Genomic DNA, 24948 nt, shown 5'->3' with positions numbered 1-24948 from the left:
GGAAACCAGCCATTAGGGGCAACAGTGAGCACTGTTACCTTCAAGTAGGTTTCTGCCTCTGATTCCAAAGGTCGCAAGTTCGAATCCAGCGATATAAAGTTGTTTTTCAGATTTGTTTTAAGCCAAACTCAAACCTTAACCCTTACCTTAACCATCCAGAGTTAATGCCTAACCTTAAGATGTCGGAGTTAATGCCTAAACTTACCCCTAACCTTAAAAATTCGGAGTTAATGCCTAAACTTAACCTTAAACACTTTGGAATTTGATGTTTGAGAAACATGGATGAACGTCTAATTCTGACGTGAGACTGTGAGAGCTAGTTGGTGTTCAATGCGAGATAAATATTCCTCTCGAGGCGCATTAAAGTTACAAGTGCCATAGGGAGGAAAACATGCATTCTGACAAGCAGTCAATGCACAATAATTATTGCAATCGTGGGGAAAGCAGCAGTTTTAATGGCCTTTGTTAAAAAGGGGGGGTCCAAGCTTTCCATTACTACTTTTCTCAACTCCTAAATATGCGGGAACTGCACATTTTCAACCCAGACTTTTTAGCAGCGGCATGGTTAAGCGGTTAAGCACATTACCGCTCCGCAATACACTGTGAGTGCAAATGGGAGAGTGGAGCTAAATTTAACACGGGTCAATTGTAGGTAATTAGTAACTTGGAGTAAAATGCCAAAATAATATTTAAAAGTGATGTAAAAAATTGTGATGAGATTGATGACATTTTTAGTTGAGCAAGAGTAGTGGCAACCAGGGAAAGTGGGGGGGGGGCAATATCACCAGTTGGGCTACAGGTGATATTGCTTATTGCTAATAGCATACCTGATAATATTGACCATGCATAGGCTATACAGTATAATTTTAACAAATCATTTAACCAATATGTTATTGGGCTCATTTCTGGAGGTGAAAATAATATTTTAAATGGTGTTATCATAATTTATTTTAATTCATTTTGGAGTAGAAAGGCATTTTTTTTAAAGTCACCAGCTTCCCTCTCTCGCTCTCTCTCTCTCTCTCTCATACACACACCTTCAGTCCTCTCTCTCTGAGAGTGTATGTAGGCTAAGTTAAGTGTTCTGGTTTCTGGATCTCAGCAACAGGTAGAATGATTAAAGTACGGCAGTAAAAACCTGCTTAAGACCACCTCAGTGGACCACCTCAGACGTGTGTGTGAGGGAGAGAGAGGGAACGCGAGATAGAATGCATTCATTCTTAATTATGAGGTGTGAAAGTCTGAAGCCAAACTGCTGGTAAGGCCAAGACCAAACGCACGCACGCACACAGGGAGACTGTTAAATATGGCACAGAGATAATCTAGCTCTGGTCTGTAATGGCTTTGGATGTAAAACATCTGGGAACCATTATACACACAACCATAATTACATACACACATTCAGTTCTCTCTCGCGCTCTCTTTTTCTCTCCTGTTTCTTTTTATCCTAAAATCCTCCCTAGTCCTTGCCGATGACGAGCATACCCATAACATGAAGCAGCCACCACCATTCTTGAAAATATGAAGAGTGGTACTCAGTGAAGTGCTGTGTTGGATTTGCCCGAAATATTACGCTTTGGCCCAAATATATCACATCTTTTTGCAGTATTACTTTAGTGCCTTATAGCAAACAGGATGCATGTTTTGGAATATCCTTCTTTTCACTCTGTCATTTATGCTAGTATTGTGGAATAACTACAATGTTGTTGATCCATCCTCCGTTAGCTCTTATCACAGCTATTAAACTCTGCAACTGTTTTAAAATCACCATTGGCCTCATGGTGAAATCCCTGAGCGGTTTCCTTCCTCTCCGGCAAATTATTTAGTAAGGGCGCCAGTATCTTTGTAGTGACTGGGTGTATTGATACACCATCCAAAGTGTAAAATTCATAACTGCACCATGCTCGAAGGGATAGTCAATGTCAGCTTTGTTTTTTTTACCCATCTACCAATGGGTTCCCTTCTTTGCAAACCATAGGAAAATCTCCCCTGGTTTTTGTGGTTGAATCTGTGCTTGAAATTCACAGCTTGACTTAGGGACCTTACAGATAATTGTATGTGTGGGGTGCAGAGATGGGGTAGTCATTTAAAAATCATGTTAAACACTATTATTGTGAGTCCATGCAACTTATGTGATTTACACATTTGTACTCCTGAACGTATTTAGGCTTGCCATAACAAAATTGTTGAATACTTATCAAGCTGTTCAGTTTTTATTAATTTGTAAACATTTCTAAAAACATTCCATTTTGACATTATGGGGTATTGTGTGTAGATCAATCTAATTGTAATCCATTTTGAAGTAAGGCTGTAACACAACAACATGTGGAAAAAGTCAAGGGGTGTGAATACTTTCAGAAGGCACTGTATTACTTGTAAGTTAAATACAATTGAAATAATTCAGGGATTTAATGTTTATGGAATGTCCCTCAGGCTATGGCAATCATTTACATATCTAGCAGTAATATGTGTGGTTTCTCCCTCACCCAGAATAATTATTTATGTCATTAGTAAATGCACAGAAGTTGGGAATTGATTGAGATATTTTCTTATTTTATTTGGGAGTATTTCTCACAGTAGAGGAAAATGTGTATCTTTACCTCCCCTGTCAAACACTCCTCTTTGGGTAGCTATGTCTTTTTCTATAGCCAATCGGTGGTCGCTGTGCCTGTATTTGGTCAGGATCTGTCTCTGATTTGTATCTCTGACAGAGTAGAGATATTCTGCCAATTTTTATTATCTTTTGTGGGACAAATAGACATTTGGTTTATTATGTATTTTTGTTTAATTTTCCCAATTTGTGAAATAGGTGGTTTTAATTTCTGTAACAATCTGATTGATTTCCCTGTGTGTTTGGATAATAGGGTTGTTTAGTGTTTTCAACAGCTGACATATGGGACTATTTGGAGGTTTCAGCTCTTGGGTTTCCAGTGCTTTGAATTGTAATGATCTTTTGGGGCTTAATTTAAAATGGTGCCAAAATGTAAGTGTCCTTTTCTTTATATTAACAATTAAAGGGAATCTTCAGAGTTCCGCTCTGCATGCATTATTTAGTACTTTCTTTTGGATATTTAGGATCATTCTGCAGAATTCTGTATGTAGATTTTCTATTGGATTTTTCTCCCAATGCTTATAATCATAATTCCAGGTTGGACCCAAAACCTCACTTCCATAAAGTGCAATTGGTAAAATTACACTTGAATATTTTGCACCAGATTTGGATAGGAATATTTTATTTTTGAGATCTTTCTTTTTATGGAGTAAAATGCTTTGCAGGTTTTTTCTTTTAGTGCATTCACTGCCAGACCAAATCCACCAGAGGCACTGATTTTTATTCCCAGGTAGTAGTACCACTGGGCATGTTAAACCATGGTATTTCCTCATTTGAAGGAGTGTCTACTGCTTTGATTCCTGGCCTTTTTATAGAAAATCACGACTTTGGTTTTTTGAAAGTTAATGTTGATTGCCCAGTTGATGATGTATTCCCAAAGAATGTTAAGTTGTTCCTGTAGACCTTACTCTGTTGGTGACAGTAGGACAAGGTCATCTGCGTACAGCAGGAATCTGACCTCATCTTTGAGGGTGTGTCCAAAAGCACTGCTAGTTCGTGATGTAAACTTTGAACAGGGTTGGACTTAAACTGCACTCTTGTCTCACCCCCCGCCCTTGTGCAAAAAACTATGTTATTTTATTGTAAAGTTTAATACTACATGTGTTGTAAATTGAATTATGATGTTTTATACTTTACCCCCAACGCCGCTTGAGGGTTTTGTAATATAATCTATCATTCCATATGGAATCAAAAGCATTCTTATAATCAACAAAACATTAAAAATACTTTTTTTCTCTCACACACACACACAATAACATACACATGTATGGAGACACATCTAGACTGATACTCAGAAACACAATACATTCTAAAAGCTAAACATATGTCATAGTATATGCACGTAAGGACAGTATGTTTGACTCCTGATCAGTGCACATCAGATCAGATACATGTAAAGTCTGTCGAGCACAGTGCACTACACTGCATAGTTGTGTAGCAAAATTATGCAGACGTTTGCAGCGACAGCCCCGCAATTTGTAGGATCGCCATTTTGCTTAGCTAATTGCGTTTTTGAGTTGTGTATGTATGTACAGTGAGGGAAAAAAGTATTTGATCCCCTGCTGATTTTGTACGTTTGCCCACTGACAAAGAAATGATCAGTCTATAATTTTAATGGTAGGTTTATTTGAACAGTGAGAGACAGAATAACAACAAAAAAATCCAGAAAAACGCTTTGCATTTTAATGAGGGAAATAAGTATTTGACCCCCTCTCAATCAGAAAGATTTCTGGCTCCCAGGTGTCTTTTATACAGGTAACGAGCTGAGATTAGGAGCACACTCTTAAAGGGAGTGCTCCTAATCTCAGCTTGTTACCTGTATAAAAGACACCTGTCCACAGAAGCAATCAATCAATCAGATTCCAAACTCTCCACCATGGCCAAGACCAAAGAGCTCTCCAAAGATGTCAGGGACAAGAATGTAGACTTACACAAGGCTGGAATGGGCTACAAGACCATCGCCAAGCAGCTTGGTGAGAAGGTGACAACAGTTGGTGCGATTATTCGCAAATGGAAGAAACACAAAATAACTGTTAATCTCCCTCGGCCTGGGGCTCCATTCAAGATCTCACCTCGTGGAGTTGCAATGATCATGAGAACGGTGAGGAATCAGCCCAGAACTACACAGGAGGATCTTGTCAATGATCTCAAGGCAGCTGGGACCATAGTCACCAAGACAACAATTGGTAACACACTACGCCGTGAAGGACTGAAATCCTGCAGTGCCCGCAAGTCCCCCTGCTCAAGAAAGCACATATACAGGGCCGTCTGAAGTTTGCCAATGAACATCTGAATGATTGATTAAGAGGAGAACTGGGTGAAAGTGTTGTGGTCAGATGAGACCAAAATGGAGCTCTTTGGCATCAACTCAACTCGCCGTGTTTGGAGGAGGAGGAATGCTGCCTATGACCCCAAGAACACCATCCCCACCGTCAAACATGGAGGTGGAAACATTATGCTTTGGGGGTGTTTTTCTGCTAAGGGGACAGGACAACTTCACCGCATCAAAGGGACGATGGACGAGGCCATGTACCATCAAATCTTGGGTGAGAACCTCCTTCCCTCAGCCAGGGCATTGAAAATGGGTCGTGGATGGGTATTCCAGCATGACAATGACCCAAAACACACGGCCAAGGCAACAAAGGAGTGGCTCAAGAAGAAGTACATTAAGGTCCTGGAGTGGCCTAGCCAGTCTCCAGACCTTAATCCCATAGGAAATCTGTGGAGGGAGCTGAAGGTTCGAGTTGCCAAATGTCAGCCTCAGCCTTAATGACATGGAGAAGATCTGCAAAGAGGAATGGAACAAAATGCCTCCTGAGATGTGTGCAAACCTGGTGGCCAACTACAAGAAACGTCTGACCTCTGTGATTGCCAACAAGGGTTTTGCCACCAAGTACTAAATCATGTTTTGCAGAGGGGTCAAAAACGTATTTCCCTCATTAAAATGCAAATCAATTTATAACATTTTTGACAAGCGTTTTTCTGGATTTTTTTGTTGTTATTCTGTCTCTCACTGTTCAAATAAACCTACCATTAAAATTATAGACTGATCATGTCTTTGTCAGTGGGCAAACATACAAAATCAGCAGGGGATCAAATAAGTTTTTTCCCTCACTGTATGTACAGTGGGGAGAACAAGTATTTGATACACTGCCGATTTTGCAGGTTTTCCTACTTACAAAGCATGTAGAGGTCTGTAATTTTTATCATACAGTGGGGGAAAAAAAGTATTTAGTCAGCCACCAATTGTGCAAGGTCTCCCACATAAAAAGATGAGAGAGGCCTGTAATTTTCATCATATGTACACGTCAACTATGACAGACAAATTGAGATTTTTTTCTCCAGAAAATCACATTGTAGGATTTTTATTGAATTTATTTGCAAATTATGGTGGAAAATAAGTATTTGGTCACCTACAAACAAGCAAGATTTCTGGCTCTCACAGACCTGTAACTTCTTCTTTAAGAGGCTCCTCCGTCCTCCACTCGTTACCTGTATTAATGGCACCTGTTTGAACTTGTTATCAGTATAAAAGACACCTGTCCACAACCTCAAACAATCACACTCCAAACTCCACTATGGCCAAGACCAAAGAGCTGTTAAAGGACACCAGAAACAAAATTGTAGACCTGCACCAGGCTGGGAAGACTGAATCTGCAATAGGTAAGCAGCTTGGTTTGAAGAAATCAACTGTGGGAGCAATTATTAGGAAATGGAAGACATACAAGACCACTGATAATCTCCCTCGATCTGGGGCTCCACGCAAGATCTCACCCCGTGGGGTCAAAATGATCACAAGAACGGTGAGCAAAAATCCCAGAACCACACGGGGGGACCTAGTGAATGACCTGCAGAGAGCTGGGACCAAAGTAACAAAGCCTACCATCAGTAACACACTACGCCGCCAGGGACTCAAATCCTGCAGTGCCAGACGTGTCCCCCTGCTTAAGCCAGTACATGTCCAGGCCCGTCTGAAGTTTGCTAGAGTGCATTTGGATGATCCAGAAGAGGATTGGGAGAATGTCATATGGTCAGATGAAACCAAAATATAACTTTTTGGTAAAAACTCAACTTGTCGTGTTTGGAGGACAAAGAATGCTGAGTTGCATCCAAAGAACACCATACCTATTGTGAAGCATGGGGGTGGAAACATCATGCTTTGGGGCTGTTTTTCTGCAAAGGGACCAGGACGACTGATCCGTGTAAAGGAAAGAATGAATGGGGCCATGTATCGTGAGATTTTGAGTGAAAACCTCCTTCCATCAGCAAGGGCATTGAAGATGAAACGTGGCTGGGTCTTTCAGCATGACAATGATCCCAAACACACCGCCCGGGCAACGAAGGAGTAGCTTCGTAAGAAGCATTTCAAGGTCCTGGAGTGGCCTAGCCAGTCTCCAGATCTCAAACCCATAGAAAATCTTTGGAGGGAGTTGAAAGTCCGTGTTGCCCAGTGACAGCCCCAAAACATCACTGCTCTAGAGGAGATCTGCATGGAGGAATGGGCCAAAATACCAGCAACAGTGTTGAAAACCTTGTGAAGACTTACAGAAAACGTTTGACCTGTGTCGTTGCCAACAAAGGGTATATAACAAAGTATTGAGAAACTTTTGTTATTGACCAAATACTTATTTTCCACCATACTTTGCAAATAAATTCATTAAAAATCCTACAATGTGATTTTCTGGATTTTTTTTCCTCATTTTGTCTGTCATAGTTGACGTGTACCTATGATGAAAATTACAGGCCTCTCTCATCTTTTTAAGTGGGAGAACTTGCACAATTGGTGGCTGACTAAATACTTTTTCCCCCCACTGTAGGTACACTTCAACTGTGAGAGACTGAATCTAAAACAAAAATCCAGAAAATCACATTGTATGATTTTTAAGTAATTAATTTGCATTTTATTGCATGACATAAGTATTTGATCACCTACCAACTTTTTCTTTAAGAAGCCCTCCTGTTCTCCACTCATTACCTGTATTAACTGCACCTGTTTGAACTCGTTACCTGTATAAAAGACACCTGTCCACACACTCAATCAAACAGACTCCAACCTCTCCACAATGGCCAAGACCAGAGAGCATGGATACAATTGTAGACCTGCACAAGGCTGGGATGGGCTACAGGACAATAGGCAAGCAGCTTGGTGAGAAGGCAACAACTGTTGGCGCAATTATTAGAAAATGGAAGAAGTTCAAGATGACGGTCAATCACCCTCGGTCTGGGGCTCCATGCAAGATCTCACCTCGTGGGGCATCAATGATCATGAGGAAGGTGAGGGATCAGCCCAGAACTACACGGCAGGACCTGGTCAATAACCTGAAGAGAGCTGGGACCACAGTCTCAAAGAAAACTATTAGTAACACACTACGCCGTCATGGATTAAAATCCTGCAGCGCACGCAAGGTCCCCCTGCTCAAGCCAGCGCATGTCCAGGCCCGTCTGAAGTTTGCCAATGACCATCTGGATGATCCAGAGGAGGAATGGGAGAAGGTCATGTGGTCTGATGAGACAAAAATATAGCTTTTTGGTCTAAACTCCACTCGCCGTGTTTGGAGGAAGAAGAAGGAGGAGTACAACCCCAAGAACACCATCCCAACTGTGAAGCATGGAGGTGGAAACATCATTCTTTGGGGATGCTTTTCTGCAAAGGGGACAGGACGACTGCACCATATTGAGGGGAGGATGGATGGGGCCATGTATTTTGAGATCTTGGCCAACAACCTCCTTCCCTCAGCAAGAGCATTGAAGATGGGTCGTGGCTGGGTCTTCCAGCATGACAACGACCCGAAACACACAGCCAGGGCAACTAAGGAGTGGCTCCGTAAGAAGCATCTCAAGGTCCTAAGAGTGGCCTAGCCAGTCTCCAGACCTGAACCCAATAGAAAATCTTTGGAGGGAGCTGAAAATCCGTATTGCCCAGCGACAGCCCCGAAACCTGAAGGATCTGGAGAAGGTCTGTATGGAGGAGTGGGCCAAAATCCCTGCTACAGTGTGTGCAAACCTGGTCAAGACCTACAGGAAACGTATGATCTCTGTAATTGCAAACAAAGGTTTCTGTACCAAATATTAAGTTCTGCTTAACTGATGTGTCAAATACTTATGTAATGCGATAAAATGCAAATTAATTACTTTAAAATCATACAATGTGATTTTCTGGATTTTTGTTTTAGATTCCGTCTCTCACAGTTGAAGTGTACCTATGATAAAAATTACAGACCTCTACATGCTTTATAAGTAGGAAAACCTGCAAAATCGGCAGTGTATCAAATACTTGTTCTCCCCACTGTATGTATGTAAGGTAGGCCTAATAATATGGCTGTACACATTGACAACAAGCCATTTGCATATGACTGTAATTTTTTCCAATGTAGTGGAATGTCACCCTGTTGACCACATGGTGGCAGTGTGCAGTTGTGGCTCAGCACACACACTCCCTCTCTCTCACACACACTCACTCTCTCTCACACACACTCCCTCTCTCTCACACACACTCCCTCTCTCTCACACACACACGCTGAGTTAGCAGTTGTGCTTTTGAAGTTTGGGCTGGTGGCCGGAGGCAGTGGAAGCTCCCTGCTGCAATGTTACTGAGTTGGCAAATGGGCTGGAAAAAGTTTGTGTGTGTGATCTATAGTACAGTCGCAGTCAAAAGTTTTGAGAATGACACAAATACTAATTTTCACAAAGTCTGCTGCCTTAGTTTTGATGATGGCAATTTGCATATACTCCAGAATGTCATGAAGAGTGATCAGATGAATTGCAATTAATTGCAAAGTCCCTCTTTGCCATGAAAATGAACTTAATCCCCAAAAAACATTTCAACTGCATTTCAGCCCTGCCACAAAAGGACCAGCTGCCATCATGTCAGTGATTATCTTGTTAACACAGGTGAGAGTGTTGATGAGGACAAGGCTGAAGATCACTCTGTCATGCTGATTGAGTTAGAATAACAGACTGGAAGCTTTAAAAGGAGGGTGGTGCTTGAAATCATTGTTCTTCCTCTGTTAACCATGGTTACCTGCAACACATTCTTCGAGAGCAACTTCTCCCAACCATCCAAGAACAGTTTGGTGACGAACAATGCCTTTTCCAGCATGATGGAACACCTTGCCATAAGGCAAAAGTGATAACTAAGTGGCTCGGGGAACAAAACATCGACATTTTGGGTCCATGGCCAGGAAACTCCCCAGACCTTAATCCCATTGAGAACTTGTGGTCGATCCTCAAGAGGCGGGTGGACAAACAAAAACCCACAAATTCGGACAAACTCCAAGCATTGATTATGCAAGAATGGGCTGCCATCAGTCAGGATGTGGCCCAGAAGTTCATTGACAGCATGCCAGGGCGGATTGCAGAGGTTTTGAAAAAGAAGGGTCAACACTGCAAATATTGACTCTTTGCATAAACTTAATGTAATTCTCAATAAAAGCCTTTGACACTTATGGAATGCTTGTAATTATACTTCAGTATACCATAGTAACATCTGACAAATATCTCATAATACTGATTTAAATTGTGTTTTTTCCTCACCCATCTACACACAATACCCAATAATGACAAATAACATTTTATTGAAAATGAAAGACAGAAATATCTCATTTACATAAGTATTCACACCCCTGAGTCAATACTTTGTAGAAGCACCTTTGGCGGTGATTACAGCTTTGAGTCGTCTTGGGTATGTCTATCAGCTTTGCAATTAGACTATCACACTGAAGCAGCGAACTTTGTGAAGACCAAAACTTTTGACCACGACTGTATATCCCATCAACCTCCCCTGACATGCACTGTATTATTAGATACCCTCTGCTACCATGGACAGAATAGATGCTTTCTTTACTAATACAGACTTTATTAGCTGTACATGACCACACACACACCTTTGGAACAGAGAGACTAGTGTGAGAATCTTCAATTATCAATCAAACATGAACTTGCACATATGTGCACACACCCATCTCACCTTACTGCATACTGATTTCCTCCACAAATCATACTTATCCCAAAAAAAGATTATGTGGTCTGATGAGACAAAACTGTAACTCTTTGGCCTGAATGTCTGGAGAAAACCAGGCACAGCTCATCATCCGTATAACACTATCCCTACCGTGAAGCATGGTGGTGGCAGCATCATGCTATGGGAATGCTTTTCAGCGGCAGGGACTGGGAGACTGGTAAGGATAGAGGGGGACAATAAATAGAGCCAAATACAGGCAAGTCCTTGATGAGAACCTGCTCCAGAGTGCAAACAACCTTAGACTGGGGCGAAGATTTACATTCCAACAGGACAATGACCCCAAGCATACATTCATGCTGGAATGGCTTCAGAATAAGAATGTGAAAGTCCTTGAGTGGCCCAGCCAAAGCCCAGACTTGAATCCCATTGAAAATATGTGGAAAGACTTGAAGGTTGCTGTTCACCGACTCTCCCCATCTAACTTCACAGAAAATCCCCAAATCCAGATGTGCAAAGCTGATAGACAGACATACCCAAGACGACTCAAAGCTGTAATCACCGCCAAAGGTGCTTCGACAAAGTATTGACTCAGGGGTGTGAATACTTATGTAAATGAGATATTTCTGTCTGTCATTTTCAATAAAATGTTATTTGTCATTATTGGGTATTGTGTGTAGATGGGTGAGGAAAAAAACACAATTTAATCAATTGTGAATTCAGTCTGTAACACAACAAAATGTGTAAGTCAGGGTGTGAATACTTTCTGAAGGCGCTAAATATCAATATAGATTTATTCTACAGTAACTAACTTTACTATTTACCCTACTTCTCTCTCTCTTTTTCTTTCTTTCTCTCTTTTCTGTCTTTCTCTTGATCTCTCTCGCTCGCTCTCTCTCTCAGACACAGATCCTCGTGTTCTGGAGAAACAGGAGCAACAACAGCCCACCTACCTAGCCCTAAGCTACATCAACAGGTAACATACACACAGCTCCACTGAATGAGCAGTTTCAACAGAGACTAGCATACAGGGACAGAAGTTGCCAGTCATTTGAAATTTGATTTGATCAAAGTTCCTGGCTTCAGTTCTACCACATCTTTGGTTTTCTTCAGGCTTTTAGTTTGAAAAACATGATTCTGTCTAGTAGCAAATCTGATACGACTTCTTCTTCTGAGTCCTGTATCGGACTTGTGTTTGACCATTGTTTCGCGGTCTGAGTGTGTTATGACCGTGTTGTGACCGTGCTTGTGTGACCGTGCTGGTGGGACTGCGTTGTGAGTGTGTCTGGTTTGTGTTTGGATGACTGATCCATTCCCAGAGAAACCTCTAAGTGGCAGGTAGCTTAGTGGTTAAGAGCGTTGTGCCAGTAACCAAAAGGTTGCTGGTTCTAATCCCCGAGCCGACTAGGTGAAAAATCTGTCGATGTGCCCTTGAGCAAGGCACTTAACCCTAATTGCTCATGTAAGTCGCTCTGGATAAGAGCATCTGCTAAATGACTAAAATGTAAAAATGGTGTTGAGTCATCAGAAGCACCGAAAACCACAGAAGAAGAGAAACGATCTCTCTACACAGTTACAGCCTAGCCAAACACAGCAATGAGAATATGAGATGTGTGTGTTGAACCCAATGCTTCATGTCCAATCTCACCCCTCTTAAATCATACTGTGTGTGGGTTAGGGATGTGACAAATGTACAAATGTTCTTAACGTTTAAACTGCCATTGAGGTGAATTCACAATCTACATATGGTTCTGCGTATGACCGCTATGGGGCAATGCAGTTAATTAACCACAGTGCTGGCTACCTACTGGTCGTCACTAGTTACCACAGCCACAAAGTCATAAAGGCCGCCCATTTCTAAAATTATCTTCTTAAAATGTGATTTTAAACCTAACCCCTAACCTTCAATTAAGACCAAAAATATACACTATATATATACAAAAGTACGTGGACACTCCGTCAAATTAGTGGATTCGGCTATTTCAGCCACACCCGTTGCTGACAGGTGTAAAAAATTGAACACACAGCCATGCAATCTCCATAGACAAACATTGTCAGTAGAATTGCCCGTACTGAAGAGCTCAGTGACTTTCAACGTGGCACCGTCATAGGATGCCACCTTTCCAACAAGTTCATAAAATTTCTGCCCTGTTAGAGCTGCCCCGGTCAACTGTGCTGTTATTGTGAAGTGGAAACATCTAGAAGCAACAACGGCTCAGCCGCGAAGTGGTAGGCCACACAAGCTCACAGAACGAGACCGCCGAATGCTGAAGTGCGTAAAAATCGTCTGTCCCTGGTCGCAACAATCACTACCAAGTTCCAAACTGCCTCTGGAAGGAACTTCAGCACAATAACTGTTGTTTGGGCGCTTAATGAAATGGGTTTCCATGGGCGCTTAATGAAATGGGTTTCCATGGCCGAGCAGCCGCACACAAGCCTAAGATCACCATGCGCAATGCCAAGTGTCGGCTGGAGTGGTGTTAAGCTCGTCGCCATTGGACTCTGGAGCAGTGGAAACGCATTCTTTGGAGTGATGAATCACGCTTCACCATCTGGCAGTCCGACGGACGAATCTGGGTTTGGTGGATGCCAGGAGAATGCTACCTGCCCAAATGCATAATGCCAACTGTGAAGTTTGGTGGAGGAGGAATAATGGTCTGGGGCTGTTTTTCCATGGTTCGGGCTAGGCCCCTTAGTTCCAGTGAAGGGAAATCTTAACGCTACAGCATACATTGACATTCTAGACGATTCTGTGCTTCCAAATTTGTGGCAACAGATTGGGGAAGGCCCTTTCCGGACGCTTATAAGAAATCCTGCTATGCCCTCCAACGATAGACGCGCACACACACACTACATGTTAATGTTTTTAAATGTATGTAAATTTGTATAGTATTTTGTCTGTAATGTCTTCTTCGTTATATGTCGGACCCCAGTAAAACTAGCTGTCGCCATTGGCGTCAGCTAATGGGGATCCTAATTAAATGAAATAAAATCACAACAAACCATCAAACAGGCAAAGCGTCAACACAGGACTATTATTGAATCCTACTACACTGGCTCTGATGCTTGTTGGATGTGGCAGGGCTTGCAAACGATTACGGTTTACAAAGGGAAACCCAGCCGCGAGCTGCCCAGTGACACGAACCTACCAGACGAGCTACACTACCAGTCAAATGTTTGGACACACCTACTCATTCAAGGGTTTTTCTTTATTTTTACTATTTTTTACATTGTAGAATAATAGTGAAGCCATCAAAACTATGAAATAACACATGGAATCATATAGTAACCAAAAAAGTGTTAAACAAATCAAAATATATTTTATATTTGAGATTCTTCAAATAGCCACCCTTTGCCTTGATGACAGCTTTGCACACTCTTGGCATTCTCTCAACCAGCTTCATGAGGTAGTCACCTGGAATGCATTTCAATGAACAGGTGTGCCTTCTTAAAAGTTAATTTGTGGAATTTCTTTCCTTCTTAATGCATTTGAGCCAATCAGTTGTTGTGACAAGGTAGGGGGGGGGGGGTATACAGAAGATAGCCCTATTTGGTAAAAGACCAAGTCCATATTATGGCAAGAACAGCTCAAATAAGCAAAGAGAAATGACAGTCCATCATTACTTTAAGACATGAAGGTCTGTCAATATGGACAATTTCAAGAACTTTGAAAGTTTCTTCAAGTGCAGTCACAAAAAACATCAAGCGCTATGATGAAACTGGCTCTCATGAGGACCGCCACAGGAATGGAAGATCCAGAGTTACCTCTGCTGCAGAGGATAAGTTCATTAGAGTTACCAGCCTCAGAAATTGCAGCCCAAATAAAAGCTTCAAAGAGTTCAAGTCACAGACACATCTCAACATCAACTGTTCAGAGGGGACTGTGTGAATCAGGCCTTCATGGTCGAATTGCTGAAAAGAAACCTCTACTAAAGGACACCAATAAGAAGAAGAGAAATTGGGCCAAGAAACACGAGCAATGGACATTAGACCGGTGGAAATGGATGATCTCTGTATGTGATTTATTTAGAATTCAAGGCACACTTAACCAGCATTGCTACCACAGCATTCTGCAGCGATACACCATCCCGTCTAGTTTGGGCTTAGTGGGACTATCATTTGTTTTTCAACAGGACAATGACCCAACACACCTCCAGGCTGTGTAAGGGCTATTTGACCAAGAAGGAGAGTGATGGAGTGCTGCATCAGATGACCTGGCATCCACAATCCCCCGACCTCAACCCAATTTGAGATGGTTTGGGATGAGTTGGACGGCAGAGTGAAGGAAAAGCAGCCAACAAGTGCTCAGCATATGTGGGAACTCCTTCAAGACTGTTGGAAAAGCATTCCAGGTGAAGTTGGTTGAGAGAATGCCAAGACATTTATATTTTAGTCATTTAGCAGACGCTCTTATCCAGAGCGACTTACAGTTAGTGAGTGCATACATTTATTTTATTTTATACTGGCCCCCCGTGGGAATCGAACCCACAACCCTGGCGTTGCAAACCAACTGAGCTACACGGGACAAGAGTGTGCAAAGCTGTGATAATGGAAAAGGGTGGCTATTTGAAGAATCTCAAATATATAATATATTTTGATTTGTTTAACACTTTTTGGTTACTACATGATTCCATATGTGTTATTTCATAGTTTTGATGTCTTTACTATTATTCTACAATGTAAAAATAAAGAAAAACCCTTCAATGAGTAGGTGTGTCCAAACTTTTGACTGGTACTGTAAATGCCTTCTATGCTCACTTTTGAGGCAAGAAACTGAACCATGCATGAGAGCACCAGCTGTTCCGGATTACTATGTGATCACGCTCTCCGTAGCCGATGTGAGTAAGACCTTTAAACAGGTCAACATTCACAAGGCCGCAGGACCAGACGGATTACCAGGACGCATACTCGGAGCATGCGCTGACCAACTGGCATGTGTCTTCACTGACATTTTCAACCTCTCCCTGACAGAGTCTGTAATATCTTCATGTTTCAAGCAGACCACCATAGTCCCTGTGCCTAAGAACGCCAAGATAACCTGCCCAAATGACTACCGCCCCGTAACACTCACATCTGTAGCCATGAAGTGCTTTTGAAAGGATGGTCATGGCTCACAACACCACTACAATTTGCATACCGACCCAACAGATCCACAGGAGATGCAATCTCCATTGCACTCCACACTGCCCTTCCCACCTGGACAAAACCAGGAACACTTACATGAGAATGCTGTTGACTACAGCTCAGCGTTCAACACCATAGTGCCCTCAAAGCTCATCACTAAGATAAGGACCCTGGGACTGAACACCTCCCTCTGCAACTGGATCCTGGACTTCCTGATGGGCTGCCCCCCAGGTGGTAAGGGTAGGCAACAACACATCTGCCACACTGATCCTCAACACAGTGGCCCCTCAGGGGTGCGTGCTTAGTCCCCACCTGTACTCTCTGTTTACAATGACTGCGTGGCCAGGCATTATTCCAACACCATCACCGTTTGCCGACGACACAACGGTGGTAGGTCTGATCACCGACAACGATGAGACAGCCTACAGGGAGGAGGTCAAAGACCTGGCAGTATGTTGCTAGGACAACAAACTCTCCCTCAACGTGAGCAAGACAAAAGAGCTGATCGTGGACTACAGGAAAAGGGGGACATTCACATCGACAGGGCTGTAGTGGAGCGGGTCGAGAGCTTGAAGTTCCTTGGCGTCCACATCACTAACAAACTATCATGGTCCAAACACACCAAGACAGTCGTGAAGAGGGCACGACAATGCCTATTCCCCCTCAAGAGACTGAAAAGATTTGGCATGGGTGCTCAGATCCTCAAAACGTTCTACAGCTGCACCATCGAGAGCATACCACTTGGTATGGCAACTGCTCTGCATCAGACCACAAGGCAATGCAGAGGCTTGTGCGTACGGCCCAGTATATCACTGGGGCCAAGCTTCCTGCCATCCAGGACCTCTATACCAGGTGGTGTCAGAGGGAGGCCCTACAAATTGTCAGAGACTCCAGCCACCCTAATCATAGACTGTTTCCTCTGCTACCACACGGCAAGCGGTACCGGAGCGCCAAGTCTAGGTCCAAAAGACTCCTTAAAAGCTTCTACCTCCAAGCCATTAGACTGCTAAACAGTTACTAAAATGGCTACCCGGACTATTTGTATTGACCCCCTTTTTTAAGCTGCTGCTACTCGCTGTTTAATATTTATGCATAGTCACGTTACCCCTACCTACGTGTACATAATACCTTGACTAACCTGTACCCCCACACGTTGACTCTGTACCGGTACCCCCTGTAAATAGCCTCGTTATTTTAATTTTATTGTGTTATTTTTTTCGTACTTTAGTTTATTAATAGTTTTATTAATTTTTTTAGCAAATATTTTCTTACTTACTTTTTTCAAAATGCAGCATTGTTGATTATGGGCTTGTAAGTAAGCATTTCACGGTAAGGTCTACACCTGTTGTATTCGGCGCATGTGACAAATACACTTTGATTTGATTTGATTCCTGTTTCAGCATGACAATACCCCTGTGCACAAAGCGAGGTCCATACAGAAATGGTTTATCGAGATCGGTGTGGAAGAACATGACTGGCCTGCACAGATCCCTGACATCAACCCCATCGAACACCTTTGGGATGAATTGGAAGGCCAACTGCGAGCCAGGCCTAATCGCCCAACATCAATGCCCGACCTCACTAATGCTCTTGTGGCTGAATGGAAGCAAGTCCCTGCAGCAATTGGTCCCTTCAGGGCTGTCACGGTTTCTCCACATGGCATCTTGTAGTCTGGTTCTAGATATGCCATTAGGGCATTGAAGCCGATATCCTCTACCATTGACAATGGCTGCATATTAACTGCAATCATTTCTGTAATCAGCGCTGTGATTCTCACTCCGTCCGTTATCGCACTGCTGCCAGCAACAGGTTGGGTCTCACCGGGCCTTCCTTTCAGCATTGCATCTGTACTGCCTGCCACTGTTTCTCAATTCCACCTCGCAAAGTTTGCATTTCATCACCTTCCCATTTAACTTCTCAAAGTATTGCCATACAGGACTTCGCAGCTGTTGCTTCACTGTCTCACTGCCATTTTCCCAACTGTTAACGACAATGACGTGTGGAGCTCCTTATATCCGTGGCAAATCATTTGAAAGATTCATAGCCATTTCCTCCTACTTACAGCATTGTTGCGTTAGGTGTTTGTTGAATTTTTATTTGTGCCTTTATGATGATGATGATTGGGACTTGTTAATGGTAGTTTTGTGATAACTGCACTGATTTTAAGTGGTTAGGGATTTTTTCTAAACGTTAACAATCCCAAATTTGTTTAAACGTCATACCCCTAGTGTGGGTGGAGGAGTGGTGGGAGAAAAGGAGTGAGAAGAGCAGAAGAGAGGGAGAGAAATAATACTTATTATGATTGTTTAAATAATCTTTATTTTTAGGAGTGTGTGTGTAACGTGTGTAGCATGTTTGTGTCCAGGTTTATGACTGACGCGGCACGTCGGGAGCAGGAGACCCTGAAGAAGAAGGCCACGCCCAAACTTTCCCTGTCAATCACAGGTGGCGTGTCTCGGAACAGCGTGGCCACGCCTCCACGGCACAGCAACGGCAACCTGACTCCTCCTGTGACTCCTCCCATCACACCATCCTCCTCCTTCCGTAGCAGCACACCCACAGGTAAGAGAAAGTGGACACTTCAGATGTGTTGCCTTTTGCCTCTTGTGGTCCTGTGTGGCTCACTGGGTAGAACGTGGTGATTGCAACGCCAGGATTGTGGTTTTGCTTACCCCTGGGTTCACCCATACGTAAATGTATGCGCGCACTACTGTAAGTCACTTTGGATAAAAGCATCTGCTAAATGCCGTTGCCTCTAGTGTTCTAGTCTGTGGGTCAATGGAACGAAGGTTACTCACGTAACCACGGTTCAATGAACTAGGGACTATGCTAGTCACTCAATGGCGGCAGGATGAGTCGAGATATTAATATCAGAGTAATTCCGTGCCACGGGTGTGATGCGTGTGCCCCCACCCCCTATAAATACCTGGGCGCGTAGCGTCACTTCCTCGAGACTCTTCCCAAGGCTACAAGGGAACCGACATCTGGACTAGCAAAGTCCCAAGCATATAGAACCATGGTTACGTGAGTAACCTTTGTTCTATTTCGCCTGAGGGACTATGCTAGACATACATGTTATTCAATCATTGCATCCAAACTGCTCGCGCGTCTACGTAGCCAGGTGATAAAATATAACTTTATTCTATTTGTGATGCTTGACGTGCTGCAAATCCCGCCTCTCCCATCTCCTCATTGGTTTTTAGGAGCATATACCCACGTGGGTGATTGAAGGATGAACTGAGGTCCACACTCCAGTCCAGTTGGTGGTGGTAATGCACCTTTAAAGTTGGTTGCCAACCGCCATATAAAGTCCAAAGAAGAAGAAGACTGAAGGAGGAGAGATTACTAGAAACTAACTTGGTTTTCCCTTTTATCTGTGGATTAATTGTCAGAGTAGAGGACCTTGTGCATTTCAGGTAAAATAACAACCCAATGTTTGTATCCCAGGACAAATTAGCTAGCAACAGCAAGCTAGCTAGCTAAATTGCCATGAATGTTTAATGCTTTTCGACCTGTCCCCAAATTAGTATAGTTGGTTCAGAGTTCATTTTGATATTTCAACCTGCGTGTCCTGATCGTGTCTGGTGTGGATGGACAAAATCAACATGCGCGCGATGGCATACGCAGACGCACGGTCTAGTGAGCATGTGAGTCCGCTCCACACTACGCGTTTAGGGAGTTTTTCACACAGGACACAGAGCGCGTACATCAGCATCATGAGCCCCAGGGGGCAAGGTTGTTAGACCTGCTGGTTATAACATGTTTATAAAGTCCGTTTTGTTTATAAATTCAGTTGAATTTAAGCAACAGCCACTAGTCTCTTGTATGCCAGGTCCAATAATATCCCCTTCACTTTCATGCACATATTACGTGTGGCAGCTGTAATCAGCCAGCCACATCCCCTACCATTCTTACTCACCTGCTTTTCTCCGTCCACTCTTCACGCACGTCTATTCCTCCTTCAGTAAAAAAAAAACTAAAATTTAGCCGTGATGGTGAGCGGGATGCAGACCCAGACCCTCATGAGTCTTCTGTTGTTAGATTTGTACATTTGTTACATTGGAGCATCGCGCAAAGCGAGCAATGTTGATACATTGTATCATTTCATCGCCTGTTATAACCAAGAGCACAGACCAGTCTGAGTAGAATTTGCAAGTACACTGTCATGCAGCCTCAGAATGTCAGAGAGGGAAATGGGAGCGCCGCTTCGCGACAGGCATGCTTGCAGATTTACAGCAAAGCAAACGGCTTGTCTCTAGCCTAAACGGTAAAAAAAAAAAAAAAGACCCATATTACCGGAAATAACTTTTTTTCTTTCTAGCGGCATTCGCGCAACGTTGTTAAGTCATGTTACCTAGCTAGCTAACAACCTGGTAACTTGACAGTAGGTTTAGGCACATCTGATTGGCCCAGGAAGAAAGGAAAAGGGTCTGCTACTCATGAGATGTGCTTCAAAGGTAGGATTCATATAGGCCTAATGGAAGACTAAACTATATCAACAAATATTTCTTTCTGGTGCTCCTTCAATTCTGTTTGAAAGTTGGGAGCAGTGTGTTTGTGGGAGAGAGAGGGGTGTGTGTTTATGAGGATGAGGGAGACAGAGCGAGTGTGTGAGGAATGGGGGGGGGGGGGGAGTGTGTCTGTGTTAACTGAAGAGTAAAGAAGGTTTTATCATTATCATTATGCATGTATATCACAGGGGGTTGGTGGCACCTTAATTGGGGAGGACGGGCTCGTAGTAATGCTTGAGTGGAATGGTATCAAACATATGGTTTCTATGTGTTTGATGCCATTCCATTTGCGCTGTTCCAGCCATTATTATGAGCCGTCCTCCTTTCAGCAGCCTCCACTGATTCCTTCTTCCCATTCCTCCAGCCAAATCACAGGTAGGCCCTCAAGCGAAATAGAACATTCCTATTGTGAGGGTTCTAGACTACAGGCGTGTTCTAGTGTGTTCAGTAGAGAGAGCCAGTGTTCTTGCAGTGTGCAGTGGTCCCAGTCAACACTGGTAATTACATACCAGCTGTCACACTGTTCGCATGTGTGTGTGTGTGTGTGTGTGTTTCAGAGCCCTAAAGCAGATGGTCCAATTCCTGCCCAAATATTTGCATTTACACACACACACACACACACCCTTGTTGAAATCCTTTTAACATGTGCCAGGGTGCCATCCATTTCCTCCTGCTGAGGTCCAGCATTTCCTGTGTGATGGTGGGGGGGTACAGTGTGTGTGTGTGTGCACACGCACATTGGGGATGGGGATTGTGAGAGTAGGTGTGTGTGAGTTGTGCACTTACTAAATCAGAGCAATGAGGATACCTCCCATTTAATGATCTGTTTCAGGGAGCCAAACCCCACCCCCTGGGTGCCCCTGACACACACAAATACTAAACCCTCCTCTGTTCTAGTTTCATCACAAATTCCCCCCTTTCTATGCTCATTGCCCCTCTACTCGAGACAATATAGTCATGTCCCCATGACACGCAAACTGATGTGTGTGTGTGTTCCCCCTTCAGGCAGTGAGTATGATGATGAGGAGGTGGACTATGAGGAGTCAGACAGTGATGAGTCCTGGACCACAGAGAGTGCCATCAGCTCAGAGTCTATCCTCAGCTCCATGTGTATGAACGGAGGAGAGGAGAAACCCTTCGCCTGCCCTGTGCCTGGCTGCAAGAAGAGATACAAGGTGCGGTACACACACAGCCCTAGCTTATGTAACAGTTCCTAGCTCTATTCTTCTGCTACACACTAGACTCTATATATCAGTTCAGTGTAGCCTATGATCTGAGTTCTGGAGGTTTTCACTTCAATACAGGATCTGAGGAGGAGTTTCCTCTTGCAATGTCAATGTTTGCAATGATGTTTCTGGATGTTGCTTTTAGGGATCCTCACCAAGATCATGTAAGATAGATTATTATTGTTCTTTTTTTAGGAGTGGGGCAGTCCCACTCCTTTCGTATTTTATTCTTTATTAGATATGACAGTAAAAGATTGACAGGAAAGGTAGGAGGATAAGGGAGGCTAGAACAGCAGTCGTCGGAATCAAACCCACGCTCGCACAGGTACATGTATTCTGTAGGCAGCGGCTTAGATCGCTAGACCACCCCAGGGGAAATTCATATCTGTTGATGTATTTGTTCTCCTGCTAATCTGTCTCTCCCCCTCATTCAGAACGTAAACGGTATTAAATACCACGCCAAGAACGGCCACCGGACCCAGATCCGTGTGCGGAAGCCCTTCAAGTGCCGCTGTGGGAAGAGCTACAAGACGTCCCAGGGCCTGAGACACCACACCATCAACTTCCACCCGCCCGTCTCCGCTGACATCATCCGCAAGATGCAGGGCTAGAGATTCCCCCCCGATTCCTCACCAGCACTCCCAACCCAACCACCCCAAACTTTTTCAATCGTCAATATCCACCCCACCTTGACCAACCACCCAAAACAAAGCCCTATCCCTTCTGGGCCAACTTTAAGGGTGACAACCCAAACCCCTATCCCTTCTGGCCCAACCTTAGGGGTGACAACCCAAACCCATATCCCTTCTGGCCCAACTTTAAGGGTGACAACCCAAACCCCTATCCCTTCTGGCCCAACCTTAGTGATGACAACCCAAACCCCTATCCCTTCCTCCCACACACAAAAGGATCTAGTGCATGCTTTAAGTTGTTTTGTCGTTAGCCTTTTTTATGTCTAGTATTACATTCTATGATTTTCACATGTTACTCTATCTTTTGTTATTTTTTAATGATATGCATCTTTATAGACTTTTTTTTATTGTTGGTACATTTGCACATTCTTATGCTATCCCAACTATTTGTTACTTTTTGTATTGACATACGGTGCTAACAAAAAGGAAGAAAGAAAAGCAAAAGAGAAAAGAGGAATAATGTATGAGTTGGATTATACAGTCTATATATAGATATATAAACAATAGATAGATATGTGTATATATACAAATATAAGTATTCATGAGCATATACAAAATAGTTCCACTTTATTTTCAAGCTTTATTTTATACTTTATTCAATATATTTTCCACATATTTTCTTTTTATATTTTATCGATAAGTGTTTTTTCATTCCTCAACCCCAAGACAACCTGTTCTGTTGTCATAGGTCAAATAATTTGAAACAGCTAGGTGACCTCAGGTCTAGATATCCCCAGCAGCAAAAACAAAGAGACTATGGCTTGAATCCTAACTTCAGATCTGCATCCCTAAATCAATTCTTCACAGTCCCTATTGATTTTAATGCACAAGTTACGCATACAGATTTAATGTTAGCTTTCAGCCCATATAGAGCAACAAGGAAAGTATTGAATTCCTTCATTCCCTCTGTTCTAGAACTACTCCCTAATGATTCCGGAATGGATTGTGCATCCTGTATTCCAGAATGTTGTTCCAGACTGTACAGGGTGAGCAGACCAGTTGAGGCATCATTCTATATTCCAGTTGCCAAGTGTTGTTTCTGGTTACTTTTCCATGATCATTGCCAACAGCTCTCTACTGCCAAACATTGACCATACCTTGTGCCTGAGGAGGGTGGGGGGAGAGAGACTGTCATACGTTTTCATCCAAGAGGCGCGCAAACGTGTCAAGGGAATACCGTCTCATTGCACCTCCAGTGTGTATGTGTGTGAATGTATGTGATTGTTGATGGTATGTTTTAGTGTTTGTGCATGCGTTTGTCTTAAAGGGAATATGTGTGTATCTCGAGAGATTACACCTACAAACTTTGATTGCCTTGCATTGTAGGCTACAGCATTCCAGTACAGTGTGTGTGTTGCTTCTTAGCCAAGTCTTTCAGCAGTATCTGAGCTTTTCAGCTTCTAGTGTTATTATTCTGCTTTCTCTGTTCCAGCCCTCCATAGTGTTTTATAATATATGGCTGTTTCAAATGACACCCTGTGTCTCATTATAAAGGAGTCCTATGTGTTAAGAGTGCCAGGTCACTGTGTGTTCTAAATGACACCCCATTCCATATAGTGCACTACTTTTGATCAGAGCCCTATAGGCCCTTGGTCAAAAGTAGCGCGCTGTATTGGGAATGCCATTTGGGTTGCAGATAGTGTCATAACCAGGCCCTTGCCCATTGCTTCTGTAAAGCAGGATTCTGTCTGGTGTACTGTCAAATTGTGTCAATGTAAGCATGTTCTGACCCATTTGGGATACCATGCCTTCAGAGTACAGCGGAGTGGTGTAGTGTCAAAAAGTGGTGCCCATTGGCAAGATGTGACCCGTTCCAGGCCCTAAAACATTTCTAACCTGTTGTTCTGTTCTGTGATGATGGTCTGAGTCTGTGATGGTACCTCAACACACATGCTTGACTGTTGCCATAACAACCCTTGACGTGGGTGTGGAAAAGTGCACCTGAAGGTCAGGGCGTCTGAGTAGGAGTGCCTAGCTAGAAACAGATTTGCCTTTGAAACCATAATGAATAAGAGGGGGGGACCTGATCCTAGAACAGAATACAGGCCCAGGATACAAGACAGAAATAAAATGTCAGTGAAAGAGGAAGGTAGCATTGTTGGGGTAGTCAAAGGTAGCGTTTTTGAGTGTGGCCATACAGAACTCATCCCGGCGTTCCGGAGTCTCTGTGCCGGGTTTTCCATACTCGGAAGCCTTGGCTCCAGAGCATTTTGGCGAGGGATCAGAGAGGGAGTTCGACAGAGACCAGAATTCGCCAGATCGGGACCTGTCCTCTCCCCGCAGAGATACAGGTCACTATGGTTAGTTTAAAAACACTGTTTAACAGGGTGACTGACAGTATTACACAGCGGGATGGGAGGAGTACAGTCGTGTGTGTGTGTGAGAGGGGGACTATTCCGATATACCGTGTACAGTGAATGTATTGTAATGTGTGTCTTAAGTGCTTTTTAAATTATATTTTTGTATGTTAAGTGGAGAACAATGTTTCCTATTTGTACGGAGGCAACAGAGGTTGAGGAAGGAAACCTGTGTACTATATCAAACTGTTTTTTATATAAGCTGCTGCGTCATAAATGTGAACACTATTACATTTGAAAACAAATAAAGAGAGATAACTGTAGCCAGAACTGTCTGAGTGGAGTTGATTTTGTGTGTGTGTGGTGGGTGGGGGGTGGTGGGTGGGGTGGGGGGTGGTGGGTGGGGTGGGTGGGGGGGTTGACCCAGAAGATGGAAAGACAAAATGACAATTGTATCCATTTGACAAGCGTACTTTATTCATAAATATATTTTTAATGCTCACATACAAACCTACACACACGCACTCTCA

The 24948-nt window shown here is 43.2% G+C and overlaps 1 protein-coding gene across 1 annotated transcript in view; it reads left to right on the top strand.

Moving 5' to 3' along the window:
* Nucleotides 1-22538, top strand: part of LOC311132812 (juxtaposed with another zinc finger protein 1) — a 45187-nt gene extending 22649 nt beyond the window's left edge. The window contains exons 2-5 of the mRNA XM_084166155.1: nucleotides 11472-11544; nucleotides 18058-18254; nucleotides 21209-21378; nucleotides 21864-22538. Of these exons, the coding sequence (XP_084022281.1) occupies nucleotides 11472-11544; nucleotides 18058-18254; nucleotides 21209-21378; nucleotides 21864-22040 (617 nt within the window). The 3' untranslated portion in view covers nucleotides 22041-22538. The remainder of the gene's footprint in view (nucleotides 1-11471; nucleotides 11545-18057; nucleotides 18255-21208; nucleotides 21379-21863) is intronic.
* The last annotated feature ends 2410 nt before the right edge of the window (nucleotides 22539-24948 follow it).

Source organism: Coregonus lavaretus (genome assembly GCF_964263955.1).
Source record: "Coregonus lavaretus genome assembly, chromosome: 7".
Taxonomy (NCBI): Eukaryota; Metazoa; Chordata; class Actinopteri; order Salmoniformes; family Salmonidae; genus Coregonus; species Coregonus lavaretus.
The sequence above is the reverse complement of the archived record's forward strand: the minus strand, read 5'-3'. Positions and strand labels throughout refer to the sequence as shown.